This window comes from Protopterus annectens, chromosome 2.part1 (genome assembly GCF_019279795.1).
Source record: "Protopterus annectens isolate FY-2018-M chromosome 2.part1, PAN1.0, whole genome shotgun sequence".
Lineage (NCBI taxonomy): Eukaryota > Metazoa > Chordata > Ceratodontiformes > Protopteridae > Protopterus > Protopterus annectens.
The window spans coordinates 98650863-98670170 of record NC_056729.1 but is presented as its reverse complement, the minus strand read 5'-3'; the positions used below and the strand labels follow the sequence as shown (position 1 = coordinate 98670170).

At 45.0% G+C, this 19308-nt stretch overlaps 1 protein-coding gene across 3 annotated transcripts in view; it reads left to right on the top strand.

The window, feature by feature from the left end:
* PPID (peptidylprolyl isomerase D) overlaps positions 1-19308 on the top strand; it is a 779435-nt gene that overhangs the window by 441623 nt on the left and 318504 nt on the right. For all 3 annotated transcript variants that reach the window (XM_044062049.1, XM_044062050.1, XM_044062048.1), the window contains one exon: positions 6874-6980. In XM_044062049.1, coding sequence (XP_043917984.1) covers positions 6874-6980 — 107 coding nt within the window. The remainder of the gene's footprint in view (positions 1-6873; positions 6981-19308) is intronic.

Below are 19308 nucleotides of genomic sequence, written 5' to 3'. Positions count from 1 at the left end.
TATTGTTTTTTATCTTTGTTTATATTGCCAAGTGCTTTTCTTACTTGTTATTGGCTCAAGCTGGAAAGGGTCCCTGGACCAGTTCAGATACCTAGTTAACAAAGAATGAGCACATGAATGAATGTACCAGTGGGCTCATTGTTTAGTTTAATCATCTGTTCCCTTTCATTGAAGCAAACTATCGGATTCCCTGTTGAGCCATTCATTGTTGGTGCTTTTCTGCTACTTGTTTTAATATTTTTCATTTTTCTGTATACATATTATAGAAGAATACAGTATAGTTGTTGACTAGTATACTGTGCATTCATGACTTTACAGAATAAATATGTCATGAATACGAGTTCTGCTTATGCAACTGTGACCCTACACCTGTACAGTGTATTACATTGTCTCCACTAGACTATACTAGACTTTTACAGTTGTGTACAGTTAGCAGGGTATAATAAATACTTTGTCCAGAAATAACCACCCTTCTTAACAGTAAGTTTCATAACATGTGCATTAATTGGAAAAGGGATAACACCTAAAGCAGTTACTTAGATTAATTAGGGTATCCCATATGCAAAAGTCACAGCACTCCATTAAAAGCATTGCATAGGTAAACAGTCTATAAAAGGAAATAAGCATATACAAACACAGTGTAGCAAGAGGGGTGTGATACCATTTGCTGGGGCAGGGCTATTAAAAAGAAGATAATCTACCCGTGTTTTTATTTTTATTTGCTTTGGCAAGAACATAATTCATGTACGTCAGTGTTCAGAGAATGAGGGCAAAGCTAGTTGCTGAAATCACTTTACCTCAAGCTCTTAATGATACTAGCCTGGTCTGAAAAGTCCCTTTTATATCCTGTCACTTCTTCTTTCGGCTTTTCCCGGTTAGGGGTCACCACAGCGGATCATCTGTCCGCTCATGATTGGCAGTGGAGTTTTACGATGTCAAGTTGCCAGCCCGTCATCCAGCCTTCCACAGAAGGCACACACATGCATGCAGTCATGCCTAGGGCCAATTTAGAGTGTCCAATCCACCTACTTTGGGATGTGGGAGGAAACCGGAGCACACAGTATAATACACTTTCACAATTTACTTAAAAAAATTCTCAGCACAATTTACTTAAAAAAATTATCAGCATTCTTGGCTGGTATTACATTTGTTTTTTTGTTTTTATATCCTGTAACGTAACTAGCCCAAAATCTCTTTTACAGTTAGCACACACAGCATATTGTGAATACTGTTATACTACTGTAGGCCTTGTGTTTTACATGGATGTTCATCGTGCATACAGCTGCAGTAATCACAGATGGGTTTTCTGCCGTCAGGCGGGTTTCGGTCGGCCGAATTCCAAAGTCTAGGTCCGGCGTCGGTTGCTGTCGCTTTCTTTCCTGACGTCAGTGAGGCAGGGGTATATAAGACACAGCCGACACCATTTTCTTCAGTCTTTTTTGCCGCGCGGTGCCCGAAGCAGAAGCAGTTCGCAAGTGCTGGTCGGCCAGCTCCTGAATTTACGAAAAATTTGGAAACCGAAGTCTTCATTAAAGCTAAGTACCCCGTTGGAGAAACTTTTCTTGCCTCAGACCGATGTCAGAAAAAGTTAACAATTGTATTTCTTGTGGGAAGCAAATACCGCATAAGGATTTCCATTCCCTCTGCATACCTTGTTTAGGCCCAGACCACGACGTCTCGGGCTGTCGCTTTTGCGCTACTTTCAATAAACGCACTATTAAGCGTCGGGCGGAGTTCGCCCAACACTTTATTGGTAAAGCCTTTGATTTTAAAATGTCGTCGGAGACTCCGACTACTGTTTTGTCCAAAAAACGCAAGGACAAGGACTGACACGCGAGGTCCGCGGTCTCCACCGACACCACGCCAAAACCGGCTACACGTGGTCCGGTTCTCAGCGAGACGCCTATGCAGTCCCTGACTACCGATGACACTTTTTTGGCGGTGTCTTCTGTAACCGAGACCGCAGGTACCTCGGCCCATACCCAGACTACAACCACCGAAGCCACTGTGAGCGTTGAGCCTCCTAATGTGGACAGGTCCACTTCCACCCATGGTGTCTTTAGACCCTCATCTTCCTTTTCCATTAAGGCCTTTACTAAGTCCAAATCAGCCAGGCATCCCAAGAGGCCTGTTGCACAGGGCCCATCCCCAGGCCCCATGCCTAAAAACAGATGCTTAAAATGGCTGAGGATTTAATTACTCTTATCAGGGGTTCCCAACCCTCTCCAGACAAGAGACCCAGAGTGGAGGAAGATTCTCCCTCTTCTGATCAGGCCTCCATTTTTTCAGAACATTCTGATGTAGAGGAACACTCTTACTCCCCTTTTGAAGATTCTGATGCAGAGCAGTCCATTCCTTCTGTATCTCCTCCTGAGGATTTTTCTTTTGGGGAAACCTTGCACACCTTGAGGGAACACTTCCATTGGGAAGGCCAAGACCTTTCTGATTCCAAGAAAAGACTTAGGGAATTTCTTTTGTTACCTCAACACAGACCTCTGGCGATACCTCCTGTCTTGGACGTACTTGATGATGTTTATTCGGAGGCTTGACTTAATCCGGATTCCCTGCCTCCTGCCCCAGTCAAGCCTGATAGGTACTACAGTGTTCCTAACTCTCACCAATTTCTTTACAAAAGCCATAATGCTGACCCTGAAACCATTTCTCAAGGCCCCAAGGGAATGAAGGCCTCTACTGCTAAGAATCCACTACCTTCCGAAAGAGAGTCAAGATCCTTAGAAAGGTGGGGAAAAAAGGTATATATCTCAGCCACCCTAGCCATGAGGGCCTTAAATTGTCAGTTTCATATGCTTAAATATCAGCAGTTTCTGTTATCACAATTAAGAAATAAAATGTCTCAACCTGAACAACCAGATTTGAAGGAGTTGCAGGATATGATGCATAGTGCAGAACAAGTGGGTAAACACACCTTACAATGTGGCTATGATGCCCTAGAGGCCTCAAGTAGAGCTGCTGTTACAGGATCAGTCATTCATAGGCATGCATGGCTTAGGGAACAAATCTTACCTGATCATGTGAAAGCTAAACTACTAGATGCTCCTTTACAAAAGGATGTGCTATTTGGTACTAATGCTGAGTTGATACTACGGAAAATGGAAGAAAAAGCCAAATCCATGCAAACTGTCAAAGCTTTTCTACAGGTTCAACCACCACGTTTTAGCAGAAATTGGCCTTCTAAAAACTGGTCCTTTCCAGCCATGGACAAGCCCCAAAGAGGTAGATACAGGCGCACAAGGGGCAGAGGGCAATCATAAGGATCATACAGAGGCAGGCAATGGCAAACTCCAGCACCAAGAGGTGGCGAAGACAGTGCTCAACAATACAGGAAACAAACCCAATGACTTCCTCCTTTCCATGCCAAGCAAGTCTCAGCTGGCAGCACCCTTGGGAGGAAAGCTGGCATTATTTACAAGAAATTGGCATATTGTCACAACAGACAAATGGATCCTGGACATTATAAACAGAGGCTACAGATTTCATTTTCACACACTCCCAAAAATGAGAGGCATGCCAAACCTGCCACACAATCAAAGGGCAGAGGCACAACTACAAATTTCAAAGCTCATAGACATGAAAGCTATTCAAGAGGTACCTACTCACGAACAAGGTCAAGGTTTTTATTCCAGGCTATTTCTGGTACCAAGGAAAGGAACCGACTGGAGACCCATTTTGGACTTATCCACCCTAAACACATTCTTACTCGTACCAAAATTCAAGATGCTCACATTACAGCAGCTTCTTCCCATGCTGGGCAAGGAGTTTTGGCTGGTAACATTGGACCTCAAGGAGGCATACCTGCATGTCCCAATCAGACAAAGCTGCAGAAGATACCTCAGATTTCTTGCAGGTTCAATCCACTATCAATTCTCTGCATTGCCCTTTGGCTAATCTACTGCGCCCAGAGTACTCACGAAATGCCTGGCATCAGTAATTGCCTACTGCAGACTTCAAGGGATACAAATTTACCCTTATTTGGACAACTGCCTGCTCCAAGCGGACAGCAAGCACATACTTCTGGAACATCTGGCTTATGCAACACGGTTACTGAATTCTCTGGGATACCCAATCAACAAAGAGAAATCCAGGCTAACACCATCTCAGAAAATAACTTTCCTGGGTGCCAACTTGGACACAAACACCCAGATGGCCTATCTTACGCCAGAAAAACAGAGGCAACTAACTCAGTACTTCAAAATACTAGCAAATTGTACCAGGCTTACTGCAAGGAAAATCCTGCAGGCTCTGGGCTTCATGGCATCTTGCATTCTTTTAATCCCATGTGCAAAGTTGCATATGAGGAAACTTCAATGGTACCTAAAAAACCTATGGTCTCAACACAGCCACAGTTTGGAAACAATAATACCAATAATTCCATGTTTGCAATAGGAATTTATATGGTGGGCCCAAGCATGTCAAACAAACACAGGTCTCCCATTCTGCAAGCCTCAAGCAAATCAAGTCATCACAACAGACGCCTCGGATTACGCCTGGGGGCGCACATGACAGACAGGTGCATTCAGGGCAAATGGTCCCAAAAGGAAAAGCACCTTCACATCAATCAAAAAGAAATGCTAGCAGTGATAAATGCAATTACAGCTTTCAAGGACCTCCTGCATCCAGGACAATTATTGATAAGAACAGACAACACCACAGTAATGTGGTACATAAACAAGGATGAACACATTCATACCCCCTGTGCAGACTAGCCATGACACTTTGGAACTTGGCTCTGGAATGGCAAATCAAACTTCAAGCACAGTACTTGCCAGGTTTGGAAAGGAAAACACGCTGACAGACAATCTAAGCAGAAATATGACAGATCCACACGAATGGAAGTTGCATCCTCAAGTGTTTACAAAGATAATCCAAGCGTGGGGGAGGCCAGACATGGATCTCTTCGCCTCCCACAGGAATCATCAATTGGAAAAGTTTTGTTCAAGGACCTTTCATCCAAAGGCCTGGAGAGTGGACGCCCTTTCATTCAGTTGGACAGCATGGACAGTTTACGCTTTCCCACCTCTGCCTCTTCTGCCCAAGGTGCTCTTGAAAGCAAGAGCAGACAGACCGAAGATGATACTGATTGCTCCAGACTGGCCAAGACAACACTGGTACCCACTCCTGAGGAGCCTAACACATACTCCTCCCTGGCCCCTACCTCTAATGCCTCTTCTGCTGACTCAGCACAGCTACAAAACTCTTCACAGTCAGCTGAAAACACTCAATCTCGCTGCATGGAAAATTCCTTAACACCACAACAGACCCTTCTCCCCAAAGAGGTGCAGGATGTCATTTTGGAGGCCAGAAGGCCATATACTAGAAAGGCTTACTCCGCAAAATGGAAACGGTTTTGCTCTTGGAATGAGAAAAAAGGCCAGGACCCTACAAAACTGAATTTGCCTCAGGTATTACAGTATCTAGCTGAGCTGCTGAACAGTGGACTTTGATTTTCCTTCATAAAAATCCATGCCTCAGCCATTTCTGCAGAATTCAACACGGACCCACCCTTATTCTCTCACCCACTCTTAAGACAGTTCCTCAGAGGGGCTAAGAATATAAGACCACCAAGGAAACAACCAGTGCCAGCCTGGGATCTTAATTACATTCTAGAAAAATTAACATTGCCTCCCTTTGAACCAGCTGCCTCAACAGATTTGCAACATTTGTCCTGAAAAACAGCTTTCCTTCTGGCCATTACCTCAGCTCGTAGGGTTTCGGAACTACAAGCCCTCATGGCTGTGCAGCCCTTTCTCGTCTTCCATCAGGACAGGGTTTCCCTTGGAACCAACCCGTCATTTATGCCTAAAGTGGTATCCAGGGTAGCTTTAAATCAAGCCATACACTTACCTGCCTTTTACCCCAATCCTCAAAACAAAGGGGAAAGGCTGCTACACTCCTTAGACATCCATAGACAGCTACGTTATTATTTGGATAGAACAAAGCCTTTCAGGAAATCAGAACAACTTTTTGTGTCCTATGCTGTAGGAGCTCAAGGGAAGCCAGTTACCAAAGAGACAATTTCAAAATGGATAGGCCACTGCATACGGTTTTGTTACTCCTATCATGGAAAATCTGTCCCTACAGGCATCAGATCCCACTCCACCAGGGCCACAGCTACCTCTACAGCCTTCCTCAGAGGAGTTCCTACCAAAGATATTTTGGAGGCAGCCACTTGGAGTTCTGCGCATACCTTCACAAAACACTACCACCTGCCTTTATATTCCAAAACTAGAGCAGGCTTTGCCACTGCTGTGTTGCAGGGCATTCTGGCTCATCCCAGTTCCACCTAGTGCCTACCACCCTGTGTGTAGCTTTGGGATTCTACCAATCTGTGATTACTGCAGCTGTATGCACAATGAACATAGTAAAGTTTTGTACCTACCATAAATGTAGATGTTCGAGTGCTAATACAGCTGCAGTACAGTTTTCCCTCCCTCCCCTTTTGGTAAAGGCGTAGGGCCTAACCCCTCTTCATACAACCTGATTGGGTTATCCTTCTATGGTATATTTGCTTGATTTTTGATTATATTGCATTGCATGTATATAAATATAATTTATGTATTGCCTTCCTACTGGGGGCACCTGACATCTGGGGCAAGAAAGACCAAAGAAAATGGCGTCGGCTGTGTCTTGTATACCCCTGCCTCACTGACGTCAGGAAAGAAAGCGACAGCAACCGACGCCGGACCTAGACTTTGGAATTCGGCCGACCGAGGACCCGCCTGAAGGCAGAAAGCCCATCTGTGATTACTGCAGCTGTATTAGCACTCGAACATCTACATTTATGGTAGGTACAAAACTGTACTTTCTAAACACAATTACTTAAAATAAAGAAATCTTTTGCATTTGTTTTGACAGGTTGAAAAAGTGATATCTATTGCAGAAGATCTGAAGAATGTTGGAAATATATTATTTAAGTCGCAAAATTGGCAACTGGCTAAACAGAAGTATGCCAAGGCTTTAAGGTAGTTTTCTTTTTTTTTTTTTTTTGTAGTAATTAAGTATTGCTTATGGGTTCTTAATACATGTATACATGAAACAATTTATATAGAAAATGTTAATGCTTTCTAAAGACATTGAAATACAATTTTGTTTTAAAATCACAGCCTCTCTTTGACAGTCACTCCTGTGATTACATCATTTTATATAATTTACAGACAATATTTGCTTTCCATTACCAGTTGTTGAAGCTTTATAACAGATACAGTGCGGTAAAATTATGAAAGAATAAATGCAACTTACAGCAATTAAAATATAGTCTTCTGTCGAGTAACTGTTATAAAATTGTTTTTGTAAAGTAATGATGAGGATCTTGACTACAGTAGTTAAAAAATATAGACCTGTATATGGACATGGTTATAAAATTATCTTCATAAAGTAATCATGATACCCTTAACCCACTGTTGTTTGTCTGCAGTGCTGCTAGTTGGGTGTGAAACAAATGTGATGTCCTTCAAGAATGCAACTGCAGTCATAACATATGGGTTGTCCTGCCTCAGGCAGTCCTCGGTCGGCCGGATTCCAAAGTCTGGGTCCGACGTCGGCTGATGTCGCATTTCTCTCCGACGTCAGAGCGGCAGGAGTACATAAGCATCAGCCGACGCCATCTTCTTCAGTCTTTCTTGCCGCGCGGTGCCCGAAGCAGAAGCAGTTCGCAAGTGCCGGTCGGTCAGCTCCTGTATTCTTCAATCCGAAGTCATCAAAAAAAGCCAAGTACCCCGTTGGGGACCTTTTCCTGCCTCAGCCGATGTCAGAAATTACTGAAAAAGTAAATATTTGTTTTTCTTGTGGTAAACAAATACCTCATAAGGATTTCCATTCTTACTGCCTTCCTTGCCTTGGCCCAGACCACGACGTCTCAGCCTGTGCCGCCTGTGCTCGCTTCAATAAGTGCACTCTCAGGCGCCGGGCGGAGTTCGCTGAAGACTTTTTCGGCGAAAAATTCGATTATACTATGCCGTCGGAATTACCGACATCGCAGACTCCTAAAAAACGAAAAGACCGGGACCGACATCCTCGGCCCGCGTAGTCCACCGACACCACGCCAAAACCTACCGCGAGTGCCCCGGTTCCCTCTGAGGCGGTTATTTCACCGCTCCGAACCGAAGACACCGCATTACCGATACCTCCGATACCGGAGACCACACCGACGCCAGTTATTGATTTTCCTCCGGATACTGAAACCGAGGAAATGCCCGAGACCATTGCTGTGGATAAGGTCACTCCTGCACGTGGAGCTGCTAGGCCTCCCATGTCCATGTCTATCGAGGCCTACACACGTGCTAAGGCAGCCAGCAAGACCAAGCACTTTTTTGCTAAAGCCTTACCTCAGCCTACTCCTGAAACACAAATCATGACTATGGTAGCAGACTTAATCTCCATGATCAGAGGTTCCCAGGCCCATCCTGAGAGAGGATCCCAGCCTCCTCCTGATAAGATGCACAGGGTTGAGCCCACTGACCCTCTCCCTTCAGATGAAGATTCTGAGGACTCTGTTCACTCCGATAGCCAGGAAGAGCCTTTCCAGACCTATGAGGACTCAGATGCAGAGGACTCCATCCCCTCGGCCTCCCCTCCTGAGGATATTTCTTTTGGGGAAGTTCTGCATTCCATGAGGGAACATTTTAAGTGGCAAGGCCAGGAATATTCTGATTCCAGAAAGCGCCTTCGAACCTTCCTTAAAAAGCCCCAGCACAGGCCCTTAGCTATACCTCCTGTGCTTGATGTTTTGGATGATCTATTCTCTGACTCCAGTGTTACCTCTGATACTCTCCCTCCTGCTCCTGCCAAGCCGGACAGATACTATAGAGTCCCAGAAACACATTCTCATTTCTTTAGGGCCCATGCTGTTGATTTAGAAACTATTTCACAGGGGCCGAAAGGGGTTTCAGCTACCACCTCCAAAAATCCTTTGCCTTCCAACAGGGAAGCTAGGTCATTAGAGAGATGGGGGAAGAAGGTTTACACCTCCACTACTTTATCTATGAGAGCTCTCAATTGTCACTCTCATATGTTTCAATATCAGGATTACCTGTTAGATGATTTACAGAAAACTTTGGCCTCTCCTGAACCTTTAGATAGGAAGTCTTTGCAGGAGGCTGTACATAACTCTCAGCAAGTTAGCAATCACTTTCTTCAGTCTGGATATGATGCATTGGAAGCTTCATGTAGGGCAGCTATGACAGGGGCGGTCATTCGTAGACATACATGGTTAAAAGAACAACCTCTACCAGATCATGTTAAGGCAAAACTTCTTGATGCACCCTTGGAAAAGAACAAGCTTTTTGGTGCTAATGCTAAAGATGTATTAAAGACCATTGAGGAAAAAGCCAAGTCAGTTCAGACAGTCAAAGATTTCCTCCAGGTTCAGCCACCCAGATTCAGCAGGAATTGGCCTTCAAAAAACTGGTCCTTTCCTAATCCTGAAAGATTTCAAAGGGACAAAAACAGGCGTGGCCGAGGAAGAGGACAATACAGAGGTTCCTACAGGGGATGACAATGGCAACCAGCAAACCAAATAAGTGACACAGGGGCTTCTCCTGCCCCACAGGGACAATCCCAATGACTTTCCTCTACTTCCGCTGACCAAAGAGCAAACAGAAGCTCCCTTGGGCGGAAAATTATCTCTGTTTTCAGACAATTGGCACAGATTGACAAAGGACAAATGGATTTTGGACATTATAGACCAAGGCTACAGGTTCCATTTTCATACCTTACCAAGGAAACAAGGCATGCCAAACCTACCACAAAACCAGAGGGCAGAGGCTATCAAGCAAATTTCTCTGCTTGCTCAGATCAATGCAATAGAAAAAGTTCCACAACAAGAACAAGGCCAGGGGTTTTACTCAAGGCTGTTCCTTGTTCCAAGAAAAGAAACTCAATGGAGACCAATACTGGATTTGTCCGCATTAAACACCTTTCTCATAGTACCAAAGTTCAAAATGCTGACCTTACAGCAACTCCTTCCCATGCTGGGCAAGGGGTCTTGGCTGATTACTCTGGACCTCAAGGAGGCATACCTGCATGCCCCTATCAGACACAACTGCAGAAGATACCTCAGATTTCTTGCAGGGCCAGAGCATTATCAATTCTCAGCATTGCCATTTGGCTTATCTACTGCGCCCAGAGTATTCACAAAATGCCTGGCTTCAGTAATTGCTCATTGCAGGCTCCAGGGGATCCAAATTTACCCGTACCTGGATGACTGCCTCATACAAGCGGACGACAAACTGATTTTGACAAAAAACTTGGATTATGTCATACAATTGCTACAAGCTCTGGGATACACAGTCAACTTCCAAAAGTCAAGACTTCAGCCATCCCAGCAAATAACCTTCTTAGGAGCCAATCTAGACACAGCCTCTCAAATGGCTTACCTGACAGAAGACAAGCAAAAGAAGTTAACTCATTATTTCAAAGGTTTGGCAAAGCTTACCCAGATGACTGCAAGGAGATTCCTACAGGCCCTGGGTTACATGGCATCCTGCATTCTCCTGGTTCCTTTAGCAAGACTACACATGAGAAAGCTTCAATGATACCTAAAAAGTTTATGGTCTCAACACAGCAACAACCTAGAGACAACCATACCGCTCATTCCATGCCTACAAAAGGAATTTCTATGGTGGGCCTCGGTAAGCCAGGCAAACAGGTATGTCATTCAAAAAACCTCAAATAACACAAACAATGACCACAGACGCCTCAGACCTTGGATGGGGGGCGCACATGGAGGGCAGATGTATTCAAGGACAATGGTCTCTAAAGGAAACACATCTGCATATCAACCAAAAAGAAATGCTGGCAGTAATGCATGCCATCGAGGCCTTTCGACAACAACTTCAGCAAGGCCACCTGCTAATACGGACAGACAACACCACTGTCATGTGGTACATAAACAAGCAGGGGCACCCATTCTTACCCCTTTGCAGACTGACAATGAATCTTTGGGAAAAATCACTGAGCTTAAACATACAGTTGCAATCCCAGTTTGTTCCAGGCAAAGACAATGTGCTGGCGGACAGCCTAAGCAGGAATTTCCTAGACCCCCACGAGTGGAGGTTACATCCAGAAATCTTCATACGACTCACCTCGACATGGGGCAGGCCAGAAGTAGACCTATTTGCCTCCCACCTCAATCATCATCTACAAAAGTTCTGTTCAAGGACATATCATCCACAAGCATGGAAAACAGATGCTCTCTCATTCAACTGGAACTTCCTAAAAATCTATGCATTTCCACCTCTGCCACTGATGACCACAGTACTACTAAAGATCAAAGCAGAGAAGCCAAAGGGGATCCTAATAGCTCCAGACTGGCCAAGACAACACTGGTACCCACTACTACGGAGCATATGCCACAACAAAAAATTGGCCCTTCCCCAATGGCCCCATCTTTTGACTCAAAACAACTTCCAAGACAGTACATCCCAACATTCAGACGCTCCAGCTAACAGCTTGGGAGATTCCATGAATAACCTCAATCTATCTCTCTCCAAGGAAGTTCAGCGGATACTAACAGAAGCCCACAGACCATCCACCAGAAAGGTTTTTTCAGCAAAATGGAAGAGATTCAGCATTTGGAATACCAGCAAGGGTCATGATGCATCATTATTGAACATCCCACTCATCCTGGAATACTTGGCAGATATGCTACAGAATGGACTCTCATATTCTTCTATAAAAATACATGCTTCAGCTATTTCAGCTAGATACAACACTGATCCACCTGTGTTTTCACATCCTTTGTTAAGGCAATTCCTTAGGGGAATCAAGAATATAAAGCCACCAAGAAAGGCCCCAGTACCAGCCTGGGACCTCAACTATGTCCTAGAAAAACTGACTCTACCCCCCTTTGAACCAGTAGCTTCTGTGGACTTACAATTTCTCTCATGGAAGACAGCTTTCCTGTTGGCAATTACCTCAGCAAGAAGGGTTTCGGAATTACAGGCCCTAATGGCAATACCACCGTTCATAACCTTTCATAGAGACAGGGTCTCCTTACGAACCAACCCTACCTTTCTGCCAAAAGTGGTATCTAGGGTTTCTTTAAATCAAGCAATTCACCTGCCTACTTTCTTTCCCAATCCTGAGAACAAAGGGGAAAGACTGTTACATACCTTGGACATTCACAGGCAACTTCGCTACTACCTGGACAGAACCAAGGCCAATAGGAAGTCTGATCAGCTTTTTGTAGCTTACGCCCCTGGAGTACAAGGAAAAGCAATTTCTAAACAGACTATTTCAAAATGGATTGGACATTGCATCAGATTTTGTTATTCCTTCCATGGAAAGAGTGTACCAGCCAATGTCAGACCACACTCTACCAGAGCTACAGCCACCTCTACAGCATTCTTAAGAGGGGTGCCTACAAAAGACATTCTAGAAGCTGCTACATGGAGCTCCGTGCATACATTCTCCAAACACTACAACCTCCCTTTATATTCCAGATCCAGAGCAGGCTTTGCTTCGGCAGTCCTGCAGGGATTGATAGCTACACCATCCTTTTCTTAGAGCATTCCACCTCCCCCAGCTAAGCTATGGTATTCAACCCATATGTTATGACTGCAGTTGCATTCTTGAAGGACATAGTACAGTTTTGTACCTACCATAAATGTAGATGTCCGATAGATATGCAACTGCAGTCGGTTTTCCCTTCCTCCTTCCCTCTATGCCTTGGGTCCACTCTCTCCCTGTTATCCTAGCTGGGGATATCTGTTATGGTGTATCTGTTTATTACTTATTTATTTGTCTGGAAACCTGTTTTTGTCTTCCAAATTGATTACAGCCTTCCTTGGAGGGCACCTGGCATCTGGGGCAAGAAACACTGAAGAAGATGGCGTCGGCTGATGCTTATGTACTCCTGCCGCTCTGACGTCGGAGAGAAATGCGACATCAGCCGACGTCGGACCCAGACTTTGGAATCCGGCCGACCGAGGGCTGCCTGAGGCAGGACAACCCATATGTTATGACTGCAGTTGCATATCTACGGACATCTACATTTATGGTAGGTACAAAACTGTACTTTTCAACATGTCGTCTGCTTAATTGGGTCAGCAATTGAAGCACATTGTTATATTTTACTTTACGTACAGCAATTAATTCATTATACACCATATCTTGCAAGTGCTTTACTGATGTATTGTCTGCACAAATGCAGTCTTGAAAGTGCAGGGAGCACACCTTCCAGATGTGCATCATACTTGTTTTACAGTTATATAGGCTCATGTTTCTTCTGACATCCAGAGCACTGCCTTCAGCTGACTCCTTCCATGGACAGCAGTGGTATGGGGGAGGTGTCTGATGACACCATCTTGTAAGTTTTCTTGCTGCATTGTTACAGTTGTACTGTATACTCATCTAGTTGTTGTCCGTCCACAGGTTGGCCTTCTTCCAGACAAAGCATAAATACCCACTAGAAAGTTTTTCCCTTATTTTTATCGTATTTCTGATAGATGTCCAGACTGAAACCACTGTTAAAGTATTCCTGACATATGGGATTGTCACCGCTGATTTCTGACTGGGGTACCAAAGCTTCACCTTCCCGAGGACATACATCCAATGCGGGACCTCAGCTCGTATGTGTTTGGGTGTATAGGTGAACATATGAGTGTGGATCCTTTGCCTATCTCATCTCCAGTCTGAATGCAGGTTGTGCATCTGTCGGACTGATCGCCATTTGGTTGTTAGTACCAGTGCTTTGATTGTTTATCCCAATATGTGTTCCATTGGGAAACCTTCTGTTTTATTTACACTGTTTTGTTAACAGTTGTTAGATGTCATCTAGAAGGGACAAGTGCAGGTGCAGTAGGCAGATTCCAGACAAGGACTTGCGTACCAAGTGTCATTTTTGTCTACCTCCGGGACACCAGCACAGATTCTGCTTAATCTGTCAGTCATTTGTTCCCAAGACTCTTAGGTCGAGGCTTCCACTCTCAACATCTTTCTAGAGTCCCAGCATCTTAAATGCTTGGCCCAGGCCAAGGTGCCTGAGTCTGCATCCTCAGACATCCCTCTGCCACCAAAGAAAACTGAAGAAGTCTCGAACGGATCTGCAGTCCAACATTTCTGACTCCAGTGTAACCATTGAGGTTACAGAACCTGTGGTAGATCAGATTACCTCTCAGCTGCCTGCATCCAGGACCCCGTCAGAGGCCCATATGGCTTCTGAGGTGTTGTAGACTGCTGATACATCAGATGAACCATGTCTCATCGTATCTGATGGACCACATGGTTTCTCTGAAATTTTAGTTAGGGAAGAGATTCCAGGCCTTCTAATACAAGTTAGATAGGGTTCTAAACCTCCGTTTCTCATCCAGGAGGATGTCACACCTATAAAGCGAAAGCAGAAGACTAGACGTGTGAACTCTCCCTCAGCTAGGGAAAGGGAATGGATAGACTTCTCACAGGAGGTTGTTCGGAGCTATTATTGAAACCTTCCTCGTTTGGGGCTTTGCAGCCACAAAAACCTACCCTGATTTCTTCTTCTGAAGGAAAGGACTACGACTGACCATTCTCTGAACTAGTCCTCTCAGCTGCATTCTCAAGGACAAATCTCTTCTAATGAAGAGGACTCCACACTGGATTCTGCTGTTGAAGAAGCTTCCTTTGTGAAGACTATGCAGAACATGATGAAACACTTTGAATGGCAGTCCTTGCAGATCTCTAATATTCAGAAGAGGTATTACAGCCTCCTGGATATCGGTACCCTTGCTCCTTCTCCAGTCGATTCTTCCTTGAGGCTTTCCAGGATGCCTTTCAGTCCACCTGTTTTACACCTGATTCTCAACCACCCTCTCCTAAAAGACCAGACAGGTTTTATAGGATTCCTGATTACCAATGCTTTACCTATAGACAAAGATAGTAGGACTATGAATAGATGGGGTAAGAAGGATTGCAACTCTACTGCTCTTGCCTGTAGGACAATTACCTTCTTCTTTTTCTTTCGGCTTTTCCCGGTTAAGGGTCGCCACAGCGGATCACTGTCCGCTCATGATTGGCAGTGGAGTTTTACGGTGTCGAGTTGCCAGCCCGGCGCCCAACCTTCCACAGAAGGTACACACTCGCACGCACTCATGCCTATGGCCAATTTAGTGTGTCCAATCCACCTACAGCATGTCTTTTGGATGTGGGAGGAAACCGGAGCACCCGGATGAAACCCACGTGACCACAGGGAGGACATGCAGACTCCACACAGAAGGCACCCCAGCCGAGGATCGAACCGGAGAACCTCTTGCTGTGAGGCGGTAATGCTAACCACTGCACCACCGTGGCCACCCCTTGTAGGACAATTACCTACCAGACTCAAATGACTGGATGTTTACCGTGTTTCACTGTTGCAGTCATCACATTTGGGTTATCTACCTGCAAGTAACCCTCAGTCAGCCTGCATACCAGAGTCTTGGATTCCTGTGTCGGATACTGTCTCTTCTTCCATGATGTCAGGGGTATAAAACATGCAGCCGATGCCATTACATCGTTCTTGTCGCATGGTGCCCGAAACAGAAGCAGTTCACAGGTGCCGGTCGGCCGACTCCTGAAATTTTCATTTTCTGGTTTCAGAACCAAAGTCTTCAAAAAAGCTAAGTACCCCGTTGGGGATCCCTTTTCTTGCTCTTAACCAATGTCAGTAAAAGTTAACAATTGTGTTACCCGTGGAAAGCAAATACCTTCATACCTACATTCCTTGCTTATGCCCAGACCACGAAGTCCCTCGCTGTCGGTTTTGTGCCTTGTTCAACCCCTGAACTATTCATCGTCAGTCTATATTTGCAGCAAATTATTTTGGTACTCTGTATAACTATCCAGAAATGGCTTCGGTAAGCCACCAGACTACCGATTCTGAAAAAAATGTAAGAATAAAGACAGAGACAGATCGCATAGGTCCAAAACTGCCGACGATGCTTCCGTTAAGCTAGTCGCCAGTTCTCAGTGAGGCGCTTTCGCAGCCCCTGATACCAGCTACTTCAGATTCGCAGGCCTCTATTGAGACCCAGTCGGAGTCTGGTATGCCGCAAGATGCTTCTTCGACTATGGAACCTGCGGATGTCTCTACCTTGGATGGGTCTGGAGCCGCTGTGCAGGCACTGGCTTTTAAGGGTGTATTCAGGCCTACAGACTTGCATTTTAAACAGACGCCATCTTCTTCATCCAGGCCTAAAACTCGACCCATCCAGAAGATGATTTTCTATTGGTGAAACCTTGCACACTCTTAAGGAGCATTTCCACTGGGAAAGCCAGGATTACTCTCACTCCAAAAACAGGCTTAGGGAATTCTTACTCCTCCTTCAACACAGGCCTTTAGCTATCCCGCCTGTTATGGACATTGTGGATGATGCTTTCTTGGAATCTAGCCTTTCCCCAGACACTTTACCTCCAGCTCCCAACAAGACCTGACAGGTATTAGAGTACCTGACTCTCACAAGTTCCTCTTCAAGAATCCTACTGCGGATCTAGAGACCATTTCCCAAGGACCAAAGGGCATTAAGGCTACTGCTGCCAAAAACCCTACCCCTTCTGATAGAGATTCTAGACCCTTGGACAGATGGGGTAAGAAGGTATATACTTTTGCTACTTTGGCCATTAGGGCTTTAAATTGCCAGTTTCATATGTTAAAGTACCAGCAGCATATTATGGGAATACTTAAACAGAAAATGATGTGGATTCCTGACTGTGCTGAAAACAAAGAATTACAGGATTTAATGCATTCTGCAGAACAAGTTCGTAAACATACTTTACAATGTGGTTTTGACTCTTTAGAAGCATCTTGCAGGGCTGCTGTCACTGGGTCTGTACTTAGAAGGCATGCTTGGCTTAAGGAGCAAAACTTCCCAGATCATGTTAAAGCTAAATTACTGGATGCTCCCTTAAACCAAGACCGCCTGTTTGGCAACAAAGCAGAAATCCTCAAAAAGACGGAGGAAAAAGCTAAATCTATGCAAACGGTTAAAGATTTCCTGCAATTACAGCCTCCCAGATTTAATAGGCATTGGCCTTCAAAGAATTGGTCCTTTCCAGCCTCTTCCAGGCCTTCTCAGTCCAAACCTAGGATCAGCAGATCACCTAGGTTACAGTCTCAGGCTATGCACAGGCCTAAGCAGTGGATGGCTTCCACTTCCAAAGCAGGGAGTAGTAAGACACCCCCCTGTGGGAAAATGGCACAATGACTTGACCTTAACCCTTCCAAGCCCTGTTCAGCTGCCTGCTCCCTTAGGAGGAAAGCTCGCCCTGCATGCAAAAAACTGGGAACTTATTACCCAGGACAAATGGGTTTTGAATATAGTTTCCCAAGGATACAGATTCCACTTCCACACCCTACCAACCCCAAATGGTTGGCCAGACCTACTCCCAAATCGGTGGGCAGAGGCTCAAAAGCAGGTTCTCTGTCTTTTCTAATTATCAGGGTTATTCAACCTTTTCCAGCAGAAGAAAGGGGACAAGGTTTTTATTCAAGAATTTTCCTGGTACCCAGAAAAGACAGCTCCTGGCATCCTATCCTGGACCTCTCTATTCTAAACACTTTTTTTGGTAATCCCAAAATTCAAGATGCTAACACTTCAACAGCTGCTTCTTATGATATGCAAAGATGCCTGGTTGGCAACCTTAGACTTAAAGGAAGCGTACCTGCACATTCCAGTAAGGGAATCTTGCAGGAAATACCTACGCTTCAGGGCAGATTCCATGCACTTTCAGTTCTCTGCACGTCCCTTTGGCTTATCTACTGCACCCAGGGTATTAACAAAGTGTCTAGCTCCAGCCATTACATTTTACAGACAAACAAATATTCAGATATACCCATACTTGGACGATTGTGTGATTCAGGCAGAAAGCCAGGAATTGCTATTAAAACATCTGGCATTCGTAAAGAAACTTCTAAACTCACTGGGGTACACCATAAATGAAAAGAAATCTCACCTAGTACTCTGCCAACAAATTGTATTCCTGGGAGCAAGCTTGAATACAACTTCCCAGATGGCTTTCCTCATTCCAGAGAAACAAATTTATCTGACAAAGACCCAGCTATCTGCAAGGAAAATTCTGCAAGCCCTGGGGTTCAGTGCCTCTTGCATTCTACTAATTCCATATGCAAGACTGCATATGAGGAAACTGCAGTGGTATCTAAAAAGCCTATGGTGTCAACATTCTCAGAACCTGGAATCAATTATTCCTATCATTCCTTGTATAAAGACAGAGTTCCTTTGGTGGGCAGAGGCCTGCTACCACAACAAGGGGCTCCCTTTCACTCTACCTCCTGCCGCCCAAACCCTAACAACAGACTCATCAGACTATGCATGGCGGGGCTCACTTGGCAGGGCAGTGCATTCAGGGCAAATGGAACCTGAGACAGATGCACCTGCATATCAACCAAAAAGAAATTTTAGCTGTACAGAATTCCCTGACAGCCTTCAAGGACCACATTCTTCCAGGACAATTATTAGTAAAGACAGACAACACCACAGTTATGTGGTACATAAACAAGCAGGGGGGGGGAACCCACTCATGCCCTCTCTGCAGACTAGCCATGGCTCTGCGGAACACAGCCTTGATCTACCAAGTGCACCTACAAGCTCAATTCCTGCCAGGCAAGCTAAATTCACTGGCAGACCTAAGCAGAAATCTCATGGACCCAAACGAATGGAAACTGGAACCAAAAATATTCAGCCTCTTGAGGAACAAATGGGAGACCCCAAAGATAGATCTGTTTGCCTCCCCTCACAACTACCAATTGGACAAATTCTACACAAGGACTTCCCACAGTCAAGCTTGGAAAGAGGAGGACCTGTCTTTTACCTGGGAAAGCCTCTCAGTTTATGCCTTTCCCTTCTGCCTCTCCTCTCGAAGGTTCTGCTAAAGATCAAACAGGACAAACTAAGGACAATACTGACTACACCAGACTGGCCACACCAGTACTGGTACCCCCTCTTGCACAGTATGACACTCCTGGAACCATAGCACCTGCCTCAGACCCCTTCCCTGCTGTCCCAGCAGGCGGGACAGATTCTGCATCCTCAGCTTCAAACCCTGAACCTTGCAGTCTGGCTGATTCCTTGAGCTCTCCAATAACATCACTCAATAAGTAGGTGCTAGATGTCATTCTGGAGGCCTAATACTAGAAAATCCTATGCTGAAAAGTGGAAAAGATACTGTTCCTGGAGCCAGACCCATGGGATGGGCACAACGGTGTCCAGCTTACCTCATATTCTTCAGTACTTAACAGAAATGCTCCACAAGGGCCTATCCTTCTCATCTGTTAAAATTCATGCCACTGCCATTTCAGCACATTATAATACTGAACCCACC